This window comes from Agrilus planipennis, unplaced genomic scaffold, assembly GCF_000699045.2.
Source record: "Agrilus planipennis isolate EAB-ADULT unplaced genomic scaffold, Apla_2.0 scaffold128, whole genome shotgun sequence".
Classification (NCBI taxonomy): Eukaryota; Metazoa; Arthropoda; class Insecta; order Coleoptera; family Buprestidae; genus Agrilus; species Agrilus planipennis.
Window position 1 is genome coordinate 7670 of NW_020438862.1, and position 18201 is coordinate 25870.

An 18201-nucleotide genomic window follows, 5' to 3' on the forward strand; every position below is an offset into this window, starting at 1 on the left:
TGGTCTGTAACATTTAACAGTTGTGATAATTTGGTTGCATACTCAGTGGGACTTTTTACTTGAAAATAAAATATAATACTTCTCAATAAATACCCAGTTTAGCTTACAATAATTATTATTAAACGTTTTTCTTGCTATAATATTAATAATTTACTAATTTTATTGTTAATGGCCCAGTTACACTTTTTAAATGAACAATTGAGCAGCAATTCAGTATTAATAATAATTGTACCTACTTAATGAGTATTGTAATTCAGAAAGTAATTAATATAAAAAAACTCTTTTTGTCCTTGACTAGATCGTCATAAAATAATGAAATCGGTAGATTAATAAATAATAGTATTGTTGATACAACTTTTTAATTTCACGCGTGAAATGGAAACAACATATTGTACAAGTTATAAATTTTTTATTTTCCATGTTTCGTCACTCTTTATTCTCCCTTTTTTATTTCAAAATGTTTCATTATTTCTGTGATAATATACAAAATATGCCTGTATGTCTAACAAAAAAATTACAATGGAAAATAAAACTAACAATCAAATTTTTTAGCATTGAATTTTTTCTGTAATTGATAGTTAAATCTTACGGGTAATTCTTATTGTTTGCCTTACATATTATTAGTTCAGAAACTGTTGTTAACATTTTAATACCACTAATATAATACTTACGATGCATGTCAACTTTTTATTGATAATGAACACGAGACATTAATTATTCTATCACTGGCTTATATAGGTACATGATATGCTTTAATAAATGTTTAAGAGTACCGTAGGTACATTATTTTTACGAAGTTGCAAGGTATTATGAGTAAATATGGGTAGTATGACAAAGTTGAGTTTTAGTAAATAGCAATTCCATTCGAAATGCATTAAAATCTGAGTAGAATCTCAAACATGTGAGTGTCTAGTCTCGTTTTTTGAGAATTGGTGAGTACCAACTCAGAATGAGTAAGGCTATCTACTGGGACTACTGAGTCTCTATATTCAAAAATTGCGGGCTCCGTACAGCAAAATTAACTCAAACATGGAAGTGTCTCCTCTCGTTTCTTGAGAATCTACTCGAGCCTTTAGTATCTACTCAGAATGAGTGAGACTATCTACTGTCATTACTAAATGCCCACATTTAAAAAAATAGGGGGCTCCATTAGCAGTCTTAACTCAAACATGCAAGTGTCTTCTTTCGTTTTTTGAGAATCTACTTGGTCCTTGAGGACCTACTCAGAATGAGTGAGACTATCTACTGTCATTACTGAATGCTCACATTTAAAAAATAGGGGGCACCATTAGCACTCTTAACTCAAACATGGAAGGGTTTTCTTTCATTTTTTGAGAATCTATTTCATCCTTGAGGACCTACTCAGAATGAGTGAAACTATCTACTGTCATTACTGAATGCTCACATTTAAAAAATAGGGGGCACCATTAGCACTCTTAACTCAAACATGGAAGGGTTTTCTTTCATTTTTTGAGAATCTATTTCATCCTTGAGGACCTACTCAGAATGAGTGAAACTATCTACTGTCATTACTGAATGCTCACATTTAAAAAATAGGGGGCACCATTAGCACTCTAAACTCAAACATGGAAGGGTTTTCTTTCATTTTTTGAGAATCTATTTGATCCTTGAGGACCTACTCAGAATGAGTGAGACTATTTACTGTCATTACTGAATGATCACATTTAAAAAATAGGGGGCTCTATTAGCATTCTTAATTCAAACATGGAAGGGTTTTCTTTCATTTTTTGAGAATCTATTTGATCCTTGAGGACCTACTCAGAATGAGTGAAACTATCTACTGTCATTACTGAATGCCCACATTCAAAAAATAAAGGGCTCCATTAGCACTCTTAATTCAAATATGGAAGGGTTTTCGATATTTTTTTGAGAATCTATTTGATCCTTGGGGACCTACTCAGAATGAGTGGAACTATCTACTGTCATTACTGAATGCCCACATTCAAAAAATAAAGGGCTCTCTTAATTCAAATATGGAAGGGTTTTCGATATTTTTTTGAGAATCTATTTGATCCTTGGGGACCTACTCAGAATGAGTGGGACTATCTACTGTCATTACTGAATGCCCACATTCAAAAAATAAAGGGCTCCATTAGCACTCTTAACTCAAACATGGAGGTGTCTTCTTTCGTCTTTTGAGAATTTACTTGAATGAGTGAGACTATCTACTGGCACTGTTGAGTGCCTAGGTTCAAGAATGGAGAGCTACATGTACCAGACTTAATTCCTCAAGACACTCACATATTTGAGATTTTACTTATACTTTTATTCGTTTCAAATGGTATGATCACTAAGCACTCAACTTCATGCATACCAGCCAATAAGTAAATAACAACCGAAATCAACAAAGGGGGAAGGAAATGACTTAACCCTTCTTGTATAAACGCGTGGATTATTTCAATAATTTATAATTCTTTGTGGGCATGTACTATTATTTGAAAAGTCAGTAATACAGTGTATTTATCTGTATATACAAGTGGGTAACAGAATTTGGTATTGTATTCCAGTAAAGTGGTAGCAGACTGGCACAATAAGGGTGTGAGGGTAGTTGCATGGACTGTAAACCATCCGGTAGAGAAACAGTACTTTTCAAAAGTTTTAAAAATAACATATATGACTGATACTTTGACTGGAGAAAATTCCGTTCACTTCCCTAACTAATAGGGTAAATATTTTTTACGAACTATTAAAGTAATTTTTCGTAGCAAAAACAAAATGGCTATTAATAAGATTTATTACGTAATTTGCAGGTCATAGTGGTGGCGAGGTGAGTGGTAACGTAAAAAATTGCAAGTGTACAAATTAGATTTTTAATAATAAAGAAATTAAGTATATTTTATAAAACAAGTAATAAGTGCACATTTTATTAAAAAACAAAATACGTGTAACGGATAATTTTAAATGATTCATATGCGCCAGTTATTAACGAGAGTAAAAAGTGTAGGCAGCTTTTATAAGTAATTAGTGCATTTTTTTTTATATAATTGTGTTGGCTGAAATTTTTACCTGATTATGTTGTATTACATGCTTGCCAAGTAGAACAAACCATTTTATCAATTTTCCTATTCGTTTTATTACCGTACTGCCATTGTTTGCCAATTTGTTGAATTATATTTGAGTTTTTAAGAAGTTTCTTTACGTTATTATATTTTGATGCAATTTTAATAGTAGATAAGTTATATTAATAGGTCTAGCAATATTATACAGTACGAGGCATTTTTCCAAATATATTTTTTTGTTGATTAGAAAGTCGACTTTCTGCAACTTCAATACTGAAAGGGGACGAAAAAACTAGAAAAAATATTGAAACAGTTTATGTATCAAGTAGCAATTTGTCCCCTCTCAGTAAGGGTTATAATTTTGCATTTGATAATTTTAATAATTTAACTGTAGGGAACCATTAGGTAGCATTTCCTTACCTATAAGCGTATAATTTTTATTTATCTATACCTTACGTATTGTTACGTACCTTTATAAAATGTTACCTTATTTTAGTTGCATTGTAAAGCAGTGGAGTGTCGTATTTTGACTATTATTTAAAGTAATGATTAATAGTTTTAATAAGGCACATAAATATATTTTCCACATAATGTAGAATGTTTTTTGTAATATTCAAAACATTTAAATATATAAGAAATAATTTTTATTTTTCTTGTTTTATTGCTAATTTTATGTTCCTTTTTCACATATTAATAATTGTAATATATAAAATTCGTATGGACATCGTAAAATTGTTTTGTAAATTCGTTTTCTGTAAGTTACCTTTTTTACGTAAACAAGTGAGAAAAGCTAGCCTATTTTTAGTCGACGAAGGGCCAAAAAATGGTGTGTGCAGAAGTGGAATGTTTCGTTGTTTTACTTTCACTTCTCTGATTGGCTGTTGGCTAATATTCGCTTGTTTTACCATTGCAGAGGATAGTATGCTGTGCATTTATTTGGCCATTATTAGAACGTGTTATTTGCGGTTCTAATGTAGTAGGAAATTTATTCGGTTTTACAGTAGCGCGAGTGGTTAAATTATTTATTACGCATTTTACAAGTATCGCGTGGACATTAATGTTTTATTTTGTGGACAAATGGAGAGTTTGATTGAAAATATTATAAAGGTGACTATTTCTTGAAGGATACAAACAAGTGTAAAAGTTTTGCCCGTGTCTTTTCCTAAGGAGGAGGAGGGGTAGTCTTATGTGACTTAAGAATGTGCGTATGTAATATCCGAATGTCTTATTAATTATGGTTGCGTGTAAATGTACAATTCGGTGATTTGTTTTTCGTAAAAGTTTTAAAAGAAACTTAGGTACTTCCTGTTAAGTGTATTTTCAGAATAGAGAAGCTTTGCGAAAGACTGCAAGATGGGGGTAAGTCAAAGTATTCTGTTGATTTTTGTGACAATTTGTTTTAAATGTTTTTCCACTAAAATTAAACTAGCAGCTGCTAAAGTTATGCGATAATAAGCGGTGGAATATGTGATAAGAAATAAAAATTGTATTATAGAGGATTTCGATGGCTCGCTACCCAAATCACACAATGATTTTACTTAATCCGTTCCATTGTAAACGTATTCCATTTTTTGCACTAAATGTATATGTACATATGTATACACGATAGTAGTTAGTGAAATGCTAATCTTCAAGACTTGGAACATTTCCGCTTACAAATTTAATGAAAATCACTGTATTTTTGTGACTAGGATATCGGGACCATTAATATAATAAGTATACATGAATATGCGCAACATATTGAAACACTTTCCGAAAAGAATTGCTGTTAAGTGTAATCGTTGATAAATTGACAATTAAGATGATATAATGGGCTTTGCATATTATATGTAATCCCTTAAGAGCATCTTTCCTTATTAGGAGTTTGAAAATATAAATAGGAACAAGATGATAACAAAATATTCATCATCATAAGGTAGTCAGTCCTAGGATTGGTTGGACACGCACCTCCACTCTTTCTTATCCTGAGGTAATCTTCGCATTTCCCTAAAACTAGAACATTCTACATCCTTAACTATTTGCGAACATTAATCTAATCTAGGTCTACCTGTAATATGTCTCCGGCTAGCCCTTCATGTCTGAGAAGGTGTCTTACCAACCTATTTCGTCTATTTTTTATTGACTTTCTTGGAGTCCTCTGTTCTCCTGTTTTTTCCAATACCTCTTCATTTCTAACCTCTATCCAGGGTATTCTCTTTATTCGCCTGTAACACCACATTTCGAACGCTTTTAACCTTTTCTTTTCCCTCGCGCCCACCTTCCAGCAAAAAATTAAACCGATGAAAAAGAAAATTAGAAACTTTCTTAGTCTTAATAACGAACTGTACGTATCTAAACTAATGTAAGTAACTAATTTTGAGTTGACGCCTCATGAGGTATTGTTATTGTTTTTCGTTGGAAATTTCACGTTACAATTTCTGTCGCCTGTTGATATATCAAGTTTAAATTAATGACAAATTTATTACCCCTTTTGTATGATTTTGTCACCTTACTGACTTAACGTTTATTAATATTATATGTTCTGTTTAATGGTTTCAATTCAACCCTTTCGTTGAAAATCCGCAACCATGAATTAAAATTTCATTAGTTTAGCGTTTAACGACTTTTTGAATGATTCTTAATGTGCATTGAGACTCAAAATTGTGTAGTAACTTGCATTTGTTGTGGAGCTTACGTATTATTAAAAAAGATTTATTTTAATTTTATTTTTCGCTTTTCAGATTCTCCTTGGTCGGTTTAATTTTTTGTTAGAAATGTTATATTTTTTGTGGTACAGGTAAAAATTAAAGTAAAAAGCCAATCGTCCCTTATTTTTCTAACATTAGGGGTGAGATTCTTTTCAAATTTAAATGGGACCAACTTCGACGTATTCTTCACTCGATACAAAAATAATGATCAGAATTGAAGAATCCAGTACAAAATTATGAGTGGTATAATCAGGTAAAAATTCAATTGGTGAACACCCAATTTTTCTACCCTTAAGGGTGGATTTATTTTTAATTTAAATAGACCAACTTAGAGGCGTACCTTATCAAATAAAAAAGTATGATCAAAGTCGGACTACTCTGTAAAAAGTTATGCGCTAATAATATAGTAGGTAATACTGTTATTTATTAAATACAATAATTCTAAAATCCCTATTAGAACTATTTACAAAAGTAAAAATTATAAAATCTCTTTAATATGATGACGATGCTTCACTACATAGTATAAAACAATGTCGCTTCCCGCTGTCTGTCCATATGTATACTTAGATCTTTAAAACTACGCAGCAGATTTTGATGCGATAGAGTAATTCAAGAGGAAGGTTTATATGTATAATACATACATGATATAGTAGAGAAACACTGATAATTTTAGAGGTTTGTAATGTGATGTCGTAAATAAACGTATTTTTTGCGCTTAGATTGCAAACGCTGGTTGAACCCTACGAGATAGATCAAAATAATGTACTACAGTATTGTATACCTTAAAAAGGTGTACAAAAAAGTCCAGGACGGTATATGTCTATCTGTTAGGGATAACCCACAATAACCATTTTGTATCCTTTACTTTTTACGAGAAATAATGGCTTATTTACGAAGCGATTTTAAGCAATACAGCATTAATCCTTATCCAATTAAGTACTTTTAAATACATTGTGCATTCAATATAGATCAATATGGCCCTTTACGGCATGTAATTTAAATGAATATTTTCGAAGATATTACAGATTTAAAATGCGGGGACATAGCGGTTGCGGCGGTACCAACCGGTTTGTATTGTTTAATGACAAAAAAGCTGTGACTGTTGTATATAAAGACATTCTGTAATATATTTAGTATCAGCATTGCACCCGTGCGAAGCTGGGGCGGGTCGCTAGTTTACATTTAAAAAGTAGAAATCTTTAATAGTAAGAGGAATATTAAATACTACGATTTAATAGTTCAGCTTAAAAAGGATTAGGAACGATAAAAAATAAAAACCGTAAATGATGTAGGTTGCTCTAGTTTTCATGACATTGATGATGAACAGAACTGATATAATTACCTGTTACAAAGGCCATTGTCATACTGTTAACGACCCTATCCTTTACGTCCCTTTATTTCATTTTTGATTTACTTTAATTAAAAACGAATACTATACGTATTGGCTTCATAGAATGATCGTGAGATTTATTATAAATTTTTCTGTATTCTTGACAGGTAGTTTACAGTTACCTAAGTAAACAGTTTTAGGTATTTTAATTGATTTAATTTTAATTTACAGTTATGTTATATCACTTTTTCTATACATATTATTGTATTTGATAACGATTTAATTACAGTAATTGTTATTTGATTAATTGCATGATGCCAGTTGAATTCTATTGTTTTAAATTAATACGTACCACAATTTTGTTTACATTGTAATTTTTCAGAAAAAAAAACCGGAGATTGTGTCTTACGTACAGTGGAATTCGTTTATTATGACTCCGCTTATATTGACTAACCGCTTAATATGAAGTAATTGCAGTGTTAAGTTTGGCTTTCATGTTAAATTCTCTGTAAGAAAGTTTGGATATAATAACTCCGTTTAAAATGACATATCGTTTATTATGACTGATATTGTAGAAATCATATCCGGCTATAGTGACACAAATGATTAATAATAACATTTCGGCTCATTTTTCTGACCCTTCTTATGTATATTGATATTACAATTCATCGTTCTTTTTCTGTTAATAAATATATACAATTTGTAGTTTTTCTCTTTTTTAAACTAAATAGCCAAAATAAAATGCTTTGTATGACGCCCACTTAGTATGACGTGTTTGTCATTTTCCTTCGATGTCATTATAAGCGGATTCTACTGTACGTGTATGTCTTATCAGTTTTTGTTTTTCCGGAGGCGTGACTCAAGCTCTCTTTAATTAAATAATGTTAACGTTGCGCTTCACAATGCTTCATTAAACAATTAATGTTGAAATAGACGATAAAGTGAAATTAATCGTAACCAATCATTTTTTTTTTTTTCATTTCGAGACAATGATTATTCTCTACAGTTTAGTGTGTTTGTTGTTCGACTCCGGAAGTTCTGTTATAATAAAGGAGGTAAATGTATGTGTGTACGATTTTTTTTAAATATTCTTTAANCTTTTTATTTAATATTAAATACAAAATTAGTTTTACAAACTCTAAGTACTTGGGTGTTTACAGTTTCTTTATAAATTATAGATAAAAAATGACTGACATGAACACGAAGCAAATGTTAGAGGACTGGGGATTGTCAGATTACATTGAAATATTTGAAAGTAAGCATTGGCATTTACCAAATTTGTAACTGTTTAAGTTACTGCAGATTTAAACATTAATGTGCATTTTATTGCTTTTTAAGAACATGAAATTGATGTAGATGCAATGCTTGAATTAAATGAGGAAATTGTTAAGGAACTAATTCCTAAAATTGGTCCTAGACTTAAATTTTTGAAAAATCTAAGATTATATAAGGATATTAAAGACATACCAGTGATTACCGAAGAAGATATCAGTGAAACATTATCATCTGTGAGTAATTATTACAAAAACTAAAAAAATATTTTCGTTTTTATAAAAATTTCATTAATCGTTGAATTTTTCTCTTTGTTTAACCGGTGAGGTACCTACTTTTATGGAATTTTCATTTTATTACTTATACGTTGAAAATAAATACGATTTTTTTAAAAACATCCCCTTTTAGTCAATCGCTTCATCTGCCACTGAAGAACATGAAGCAGATTTAGATATTGTAACCGTAAAATGTAACACAGAAAATGTTGAAGCAATTCATTTGGGATCAAAAGAGAATGATAATCTTGGTAAAATTTCAGAAGCATTTCTTGCTTCCTCTTCTCCAGTTGGATTCACTGCTTTTTATGGGGATAATGAGCTCAGCACATGCTTAAGAAAATCCTTCAATTTAAATCTTTACAAATTTTTAAACGGTACAAATTCTGGAAAATATGTGCTTTCAACATACAAAAGAGAAAACAAATTAACATCTAAAGCAAGAAATATGTTAGTCGATATTCTCATTAATGGACTTATGACTGAATGCAATGGGTAATAATTTAAAAGTAGTTGTTATAACGTAAGAATAAAGTTTACAACACGTCAGTTGTTTCATCATATTCATTAGTTAGATGCAGAAAACAGTATAAAAGACATTATTTTTATTTAAACATTTGATATAAAGCTGTTTGAATTTATTTTTAAGGAGGTTATTGCCAATTGATTTTCAAAATTTAGCGAATAAGATAAGTAGTCTTTTTCCAACTGAAGACCCACAAGTATATTACATACCTCGTGTAAGAAAACAAGAATCAATGAAATTAAAACCTATTAATGCTAAAGGAAAATTGGTAGATAAATATCGAAATTTGAATAGACTGTTTAAAGCGGAAAAAGTGGCAGAGGAGACGGAGGTTCACAAACAGAAGAGCAGTTCAACAATTACAGGTAGAGTTTTTTTGTTAAAATTAACTCAATTAACAATATTTCTGGGAAATACTGGGAAAGTACTCAATACATTACCGCTTTAGTACCTTGTCCTTACCAACTCGCTCACTTAAATTAAAAAATACGCAGGTGTAATTAAATAAAAAATAGTGTTTTGTGAAACGTATAGTAATTTGCAATTAGGCAGCTAATGAAATTTTCATTTTTCCTTGAATTAAACTATAGGAGAAATGGAAGAAAGTGCCAAGTGGCTTAAACATTTTATGGAACCATGGGATGCTGTTATTAAACACTGGAATACTAGCTTTGCATTACGAAGAAATACCTCAGTTACCACAGTAACGAAATTTTTGGAAGAATGGCCTATTTTAAAGCACCAGAAAGCAATTTCTTTGGTAAAAATTTCACATACATATAAAACATAGAGACGGCGATTTACGTAGAAATATCAAAAGTTAATTTCCTATATTAGTAAAGATTATATATTGCTACATTGTAAACAATGGTTTATTTAAAAAAAAAACTTCTGAAATAACCTACATAACATTGTAGATTCAAATCGACTTTGAGTGTATGTTTCCTGATAGTAACATGAATTTATATGTTAAATGGGAATCATTTTTCGAGAAATTGTTATCCATTAAGCCAGTCCATGACACCACCACAGATGAACTATTGAGTATTTTAAGTATTAATGATCTCAACGAAGGTACTTAATGCTTTTTTGGTTTCTGGTAGTGTTAAAAATTACAATTTATTTTCTTTAGATAGCAGAATTGCGATTCAGATAATGCTTCTGTCTAATTTAATTCCACCGAAAGGAAGAATCAGAAATAACAGTTTACACTGGAAACCAACTGTTGTGGAATGTCAAAAGAGTATTATTTGCCACGTAAAGGTAAATTATTTGGAATTACATTTTAATGCCAGATTTTGATATTGTTAATAATTAATTTGGTATTGCAACACCAAAATTACCTGCAATATATATAAACTTATTCACACTTATACATGCATATGTACAAGAAGGAAGATAGACATGACTGTATATAACCACTAAAGTATATTATGTATATTAAAATGGATATATGTCCCTAAGACAAGTAACGCCTTTAATTAAAGCATATCATCTTTACTACTATACTACTACCACACGATATTAAATCAATTTTGGATTAGGTTATTGTTGCATGCCTTTCTTTTCAGATACCAGGAGATATTCAAAACTCAATATTAACTAAAATTAAGGAACAACATTTTACAAATCACGTTCAACCTTACATTATGGTTGTTGGTTCTACATTATCAAACATTACTGAATCTTACCTAGTAATTGATACGTCTGTATATAAAGGAACCTCTGTTTTACAGTGTTTAGATATTTGTTTTAAAGCCTTCCACGTTTTGTCAGCGGAATACCCTGCTGAATCAGAGCATATATGGTTGTTACTTCAACATCATATTTATAAAATAACTACTCAATGGGATAAAAAGATACCATATGTGNCAAGTGGGTTTACATTTCAATAAAGTCAAATTTTGTTTGTTTAAAAGTTTTTAATTGTTTTAAAAAATTTCTTTCTCGATCCCGTGAACATCACTGGCGCTGCGAACAGGAACAGAAATTACTGGGTGGATGGAGTAGCTTGGTAATTCCACTAAACCAGCTGTAAATCAAAATGAAGTATAAAACGACTGAATTTGTAGAGGTTCACTTTTTTATACAATAAAACTTTTCATTTGTTATTAATCTTTCTATTCAATATCCCTGCACATTATTGTCATGAAGTTACAATTTAACTTGTATGAACCCACTTTCAACACGAGGACACCACCTTCATTTTGAAAATGTGTTGCTATATGTTAAATTGTATCTTAATCACTTTAAATAAACTTAAAAAATAAAAACAAAACTCCAATTCATTTAAATTTCGCGCGCCTCTACTCTAATGGACACTCCAGTCACAAGATGCCGCGAAAAATCGAGTGCTCCATCTAGAAACATATTTAATCTGTGGGCATCAGTCGTGATTGTCATTGGCATCAGTATAGTAAGCATCAAGCATTTAAGTTCTTATCATTATTCATTCTTATTATTGGTAATGGATTGTCAAGTAAGTTTTTTGGCTATTTTAGTAAAAAAGTTTTTTTCCATCAAAATTTGGTTAGTTTAAGAACAATCAATAAATATTAATGATGGAGATAAGGGGTGCAAAGTAGCTAGCTTTAAAGCTAAATAACCGTTATTTTAAATTAACTTTTATTACACAAAAATGCACTCAACGCTATCTATTTTTGCCCACATATATTAGACGATACTCGTAATATATATAATTGGAAATGCCAAAGAAAACTCAAAAATATTTGCTGCCACTATGACTATGAAGCATCGCTTAAGGCGCGCATTTCAAAATTCAACCAAATTTTAATTGTATTAATTGGAAATTGAAAAAAAAAATAACATAACAAATTCTATTTACAGGATCAAATGTATTACGGCTCAGGCCTTAAAATTGCAACTGTCCACAAAATTATTAACTTGGGGAACCGTTCCCGGGACCGTCCGGATTGTCACAAGCAGAAGAAGTAGAATTGCCTCCCCAACGGGCGTCTCCGCCAACCCGACGTCGGCGGAGACGTCGTGGTTTCGATCAAATCACGTTGGAGGAGGCATCTAATTATATATGTAAGTGAGAAATAAAAATATTAATATTACAAATTTAGTTTATTTTAGTACGAAACCCTCAACAAAACCCTAACGAAGGTTTTCGAAATTATATTAATATCTCACTTGGTTTTACTATAATAATTTCCATTTTTATGTACAATCTACGAATTATAGTATATGGCTGCAGGAAAAAACCGGCCAAACGACAAACTGGCTATTTCCCGTTGCTCTCATTTACATACTGTATTAGATAAGTACCAAGGAATTGCATGGAGAAATTTTTGACTACGGGAAACAATCGGTTTTTGAGGAGGAGGCACATTAACCAACAAATTGGCTTTTTTGCTGTCTTTTACAGATAATATTGTATAGGTATCGTGCAATGCACGGAGAAAGTTATGGCTGCAGGAAATGGCTGGTTTGTGAGGTTGGAGCACAGCAACTGACAAATTGGCCATTTCCCGTTTCTCTCTCTTACACAGGGTATTGGATGAGAATCAGGAAATGCACGGAGTAATTTCTCGCTGTCCTTTATTAATCCTTGGCTCAAATCGAAATTTCATTCTTTTTGTGGATTGTTTTTTAAGTACTCTCTTACTTGGTGTTGTTATTCAGCGGACAGCTTTGCAACGGATTCTGAAGTAGCGGGAGCACATGGCTTTTCTTGATGCAGCAGATGTCTCCGCCCCCCGTCAGCTTACAAAAGCATCCGTTGTTAATTATTTTTTTATTTTATTAAACTGTTTATCAGAAAAAGACTAGTTTATTTCATTTATATGTTTTCTAATTATTTCTTTCTTCAATAATTTTTTTCATGAATTATGGTTATCTATAATTTTAAGTTCGTTAGGTGGTGAATATTGTTTTCTAATTGCAGTTTATTTTGCATGCATCGTTTAACTCTAATTTAATTATTTGTTATTTTGATGGTCAACAGAGCGGAAAACGCAATAAGATAATAAGATTAATAACGGTAGGTAATGATAAATGAAGAAATATAACTATGGAAACAATAACAAGTACAACAACAAGCAAGAATATAACAATAAAAATGAAAGTAAGAGAATTATAATTTTATTAAGAACAGATTATGCATTAACATTTTTTTTAAATTAAATCATTTAGAGCAAATTGTTAAAATGATTACTTCAGCGAAATCCTTGGCTCAAATCAAAATTCCATTCTTCATGACAAGGGTAGGCTACTTGTGTAGGTAGGACCCGTTAGAAAACAGTCTCCGTCTCCGTCGGTTCTCTTCTGTTGTGGCATTTCGTGGAACCATGTGCACAGTATTGGGCATAATTTAATTTTTGAAANGGGTAGACCCATATACCGATTTACGGCTTACGAGGGGCACATTTGTAACGTCGTTTTCGTATTTAAGGGAGAATCCTGACTAATTTTTCAACTACTTTCGAAGGAGTGTTGCTTCATCTGATGAGTTAACAGCAAATGTTTCTGATAGGATAAGATCGCAAAAGATACCAAATTATGAGTCTCCATAATCCCACTAGAAATGTTTTCTCCTTGTCATCCAGCTCCAAAAATCCATCGGAAAATATTTCACAGATTATAATCCATGCAGACCTGTTTTTGATTCTTTCATGGTATAGGTATATTTCTGAGGAAATATCCCATATCTCTGGGAACCAACCCCTTTACTGCATCAATGAATAATTCTATATCCAAATCTTTAGAAGTTCTAGTAGCAGCCATCCTTTTTTGCGTCAATTTGCCGCAAGTGTGTACCAGTCGATATACAAACGAGTACTACAAAACCGCAATAGCGGCAGCGGTGCCGCCACGGTCCGTAGGGACCTGCGGTTCAAAACGGTCGCCATTTGGACGCGCGGCGCCGCGTCGCCGCGCATTTGAATGTGAATTAACCCATTTACCTGTTAGTACTTTAAGCCGCAATTGCGGTGCGGCAAGTGTGCACCGGCGCTTAAGTTTAAAGTAGCCGTAAGCCCTAAATAGCAATATATAAGCTGACCCATTTTGTAAAATGGCCGATTTTGAGAATAAACTTCAGTACCGAACGTGGCAGTTTTATTCCAGTCTCCGTTAGTCTTTAAAAACGCTAACAGTAATTATAATTAAATTACAAATTTAATTCAGTAAATAGTTATTTTTTAAGTGGTGTTTCTTGTGAGTTATCGGCCTTGTCTTAAACGATATTAACTTCAGTTTAAAAGACTAAGTGAGGAAAAACGACTTTGTCGGTTTCTGAAATTCTTTTTGAATTCGACTGATCACGGACATAACAATATATGGTTCTTACTTCAACATCATATTTATAAAATAACTACTCAGTGGGATAAATAGATACTATATGTGTATACATTACTGAGTGAACTATCACACAACAATAAAAATTAAATTATTGAAAATTGACATCAAAAATAATGTTTTTATGCCCATTTTGTTCAGTTCAATTTGATAAAATTTTCAAACTTTCTACTCATTTAAAAATAAAGCACCGATTTTGTAAAACATTTTCCTGCAAACAGGCTAACTGTTTTCGGACTTTTCAAACTGTATATACTTACAAAGATCACCTCCTGCGAAAACATAAAAATGATTTTGAAACTCATGTTCAATACTCGCAATCAGAAAACAAAGATAAGTGTAACAGTTCTCAGTACGAACAAGTTTCTTCTATATACGATGAACCTGTTAATTTCGAGCCTGAGCACAAAGAAGACATTACTTTCGAGTGTTTTTATAAATGTATTGCATCGTCTTCAGTTTCCTTTGTGTCAAAACTTTATAGTAGATACTCTGTTAACAGAAATGCAGTTCATAACATTATTCAAGACGTTACTTCGATGATTTGCGAACCTTTAAGTATGTTAGAAAATAAAGTAACCTCCAATGTTGACAATTTAGAAGTAAAAGAAGAAATTAAAAAAATGATCAGTTGTTTTCAGAACATGTTTAGTAATTTACGTACAGAATGGAAACGTTTTGATTTTTTTAAGCGCAGTAGTGCATTTATCCCAGTAGAAAGTTTGCTTATTGGAACAAGAGAAAACGATAAGAGAATAAAACAAAGAACCATATTAGATATAGTAGAGTCCCATATTCAGTATGTTCCTATAGAAAAAACGTTGCAAGCATTTCTTCAAATTCCGAATGTTTTTCGAACAATTTCATGTTTTATTTCTAATCTTTCTAATGTAGGTAGCATTTGTAATATAATGCAAAGTGCATTATGGGCCGACATGAAACATAATGAGGAAAATAAGTTAATTTTGCCTATATTCATTTATTTTGATGAATTTGAAATAAATAATCCATTAGGATCACATGCTGGTATTTACAAAATTGGAGCCACCTATTTTGTTTTGGGCTGTTTACCGCCGCAGTTTGCATCACAACTAGAAAATATATTCTTGCTTCAGTTGCATTACTCCGAGGATAGAAAAACTTTCGGAAATTCTGTTATCTTCGCTAAAATTATAGAGAGTTGTAGGCAATTAGAAGAACATGGAATTAATATTTCAACAGAAAGCGGTGATGTTCATGTATGGTTTTCGGTAGCATTTGTATTAGGAGATAATTTGGGTGTTAATGCAATAATGGGTTTAACTGAAAGTTTTTCTGCAACTAACTTCTGTAGATTTTGTTATGCAACTAAACATTTGACACAAACTCAGTTAAGAGAGGACGAATCATTGATACGGACCAGAGAAAAATATACGTCTGATGTTAAAACATTATCAAATGGCATTAAAGAAAATTGTATATGGAACAGTTTGTCTAATTTTCATATTACTTCTAACATGACCTGTGATGTTATGCACGACATCTATGAAGGTGTCTGTAGATATGATCTTGGACATATTTTGTACCATTTCATATATGTTGATAAGTATTTTGATCTAGGCACATTAAATCGCAGAATAAGATATTTTAACTGTAAAATTTCCGAAAACAAGCCTCCTGCTATTTTACAAAATCATTTGTTAAAAAAATACAACTATTTCAACATCAGAAATGAAATGTTTAATAACAAACTTATCTATTATTATTGGTGATTTTATACCTCTTAATAATTCTGTGTGGGAAATTTATCTTCTTTTATATCAAATAATAGAAATAGTCGACAGTAAGAACGTTATCACTAGCCATGCAAATCTTTTGGCTTGCCTTATTGAAGATCATCATACATTATATAAACAGCATTTTGGAAATCTAAAACCGAAACATCATTTTTTGGTTCATTACCCTAGATTGCTAAGAACCGTGGGTTATATTTATTATACATGTATATAAATACCTCTCTCTTTCTCTCTCTGCTTCTTGAACTCTTTTCCAAGTTTTAGCAAGTTCTACGAGTGGTAAGTCGTCTTCCCCATCTTCGCATGTTACTTTAAACTTTCATGAAGCAGATTGCAATGGTCCTTTCAGTGACTAAATTACAAGCTTTGGCAATCATCAACATAGCTTGTAAAAACGTCAGCATGAAATTGTCTGATAACTTCCTATAATGCATTTTGAAGTTTTGAATGATGCCTTGGTCCAGTGGTTGCTGTTTTGAAGTGGTATTTGGGGGCAAGTACTTTATTTTTATATTTTTCAGGTTAGGAATTTCTCCGTGTACAGTACAATTATCGATGAACATAAGAAGTTTTTTGTCTATTTTTTCTTCGTCTCTTTATTCAGACTTTTATGTTACTTTCTCAAAGCATCACTGGTCCAAGCCTTAAGGTTTGACGTGTAATATATTAGCAGATTATTGACATTTTTAAAACATCGCGGTTTTTTTATATTTTCCTATGATGAGTAACTTAAATTTGTAGATCCCGGTACAATTTGTTCCCAGCAGTACTGTTAAGCGTTTTAAAAGTTTGCTGTTTTTTCCACCATTACATTTTTCGCCTTTGAAAAGGTTTTGTCAGGAAAACATTTATAGAAAAGTCCAGTTTCATCGGCGTTAAAGACATCTTCGGTATCGTATCCGGCGGTCAGCGTTGTCAGTTTTTTTTTCCACTCACCATATACTTTTTCATCAACACTACCACTTTCACTACAAGTTTTCGAAAAATAATCTCGTTTCCTTTTTTGAAATTTTAGGGCACCGGTTGCTAGCACGGAATTCTGCATGTCTCAATTCTACTGCAAACTGCTGAGCCTTTTTTCTGAAGGAAAGGGCTTCCGGTTGCGATCTTTTTGTCTCGACATTTTTTTAACCACTTCAACACACACTCCTCTACGTCTTTGTACTTGCATGATTTTAATCTTCAACTGTTTACAGGCAAACCACTTACTACTAAAAACTTATCTTTAATTTTTAAAATTATAGCCAATGTACTTGCAGGAATCCCGAATTTATTAGATATGTCTAATTGTTTAACGATGTTTCGCTTTTCTACGACTGATTACGAACACCTTTTACTTGTCTGAGCCATTGCAACTTGAACATTTAACAATAGTGAAGAGCAACAGTGTTTGCATTACTGTCCGTCGAACAATGATTGTTATCGATCGCCTGGGCAACGAAAAACTTTAGACCCTATTTATTCGGGCGGAAATTTATAATGGTTACGGACCATCAACCCTTAAAGTGCTTTTTTTTATGAAAGATCCTCAATCTAAGTTTGTAAGATGGCGACTTAAGTTGAAGGAATATAATTATGAAATTATTCACAAAAAAGGTAAAGAGAACACTAATGCTGACGGGTTATCAAGAGTTGAGATTGACCTCTTTGAATCGCTAGACGAATTAGATTCAATTGTAGTGGAACCCGGAGATGAAACTGGAATGGAAAACTTAAATATGATAATTCAAGAACGGGCTAACGATATTGATGATAATTTAACTTTACCAAACGATAGGCCTCCTATTTCTAATGAAACTGTTCGTTCTTCAGATGAAAATCCAGTACATAACATTGTTATTAGTGAAGATAAACCTTTAAAATAATTCGAAGTGGTCTGTATTCTGTCGAAACTGCCAGACGCGGATCGCGATTTCGATCTTTTTGGATCTCATCAGCGCGTCGCAGGCAGCTTCGACAGAACACAGACCAACTTTTACCTGCTGTCTTAACAG

General features: G+C 32.0%; 1 protein-coding gene and 1 long non-coding RNA gene across 3 annotated transcripts; both read left to right on the top strand.

Annotated features, from left to right (window-relative positions):
- Positions 1–1985: 1985 nt before the first annotated feature.
- On the top strand, positions 1986–2835 carry LOC108738100. The gene is made up of 2 exons (XR_001937944.1): positions 1986–2686; positions 2772–2835. It is a non-coding gene; the product is annotated as an uncharacterized LOC108738100 (long non-coding RNA).
- A 5317-nt stretch (positions 2836–8152) lies between these two features.
- Positions 8153–14522, top strand: LOC112904301. Of its 2 annotated transcripts, none has more exons than XM_025973973.1 (9): positions 8153–8292; positions 8376–8545; positions 8718–9079; positions 9234–9475; positions 9701–9858; positions 10028–10184; positions 10243–10373; positions 10682–10978; positions 14478–14522. In XM_025973973.1, exons 1-9 carry the CDS (start codon positions 8223–8225, stop codon positions 14520–14522), a joined length of 1632 nt encoding a protein of 543 aa, XP_025829758.1. In that variant the 5' UTR covers positions 8153–8222. The 2 variants fall into 2 exon arrangements, with proteins under 2 accessions (XP_025829758.1, XP_025829754.1); XM_025973969.1 differs by having other exon boundaries at positions 8154–8292; positions 9701–9870.
- The last annotated feature ends 3679 nt before the right edge of the window (positions 14523–18201 follow it).

Excerpts from the sequence above, each read along its gene's own strand:
- LOC112904301 (XM_025973969.1), top strand. The coding sequence starts at position 8,223 with ATGACTGACATGAACACGAAGCAAATGTTAGAGGACTGGGGATTGTCA. Across the intron at positions 9,080-9,233 it reads CTTATGACTGAATGCAATGG|GAGGTTATTGCCAATTGATT; the intron begins GTAATAATTTAA and ends TTTATTTTTAAG. Across the intron at positions 9,476-9,700 it reads GAGCAGTTCAACAATTACAG|GAGAAATGGAAGAAAGTGCC; the intron begins GTAGAGTTTTTT and ends ATTAAACTATAG.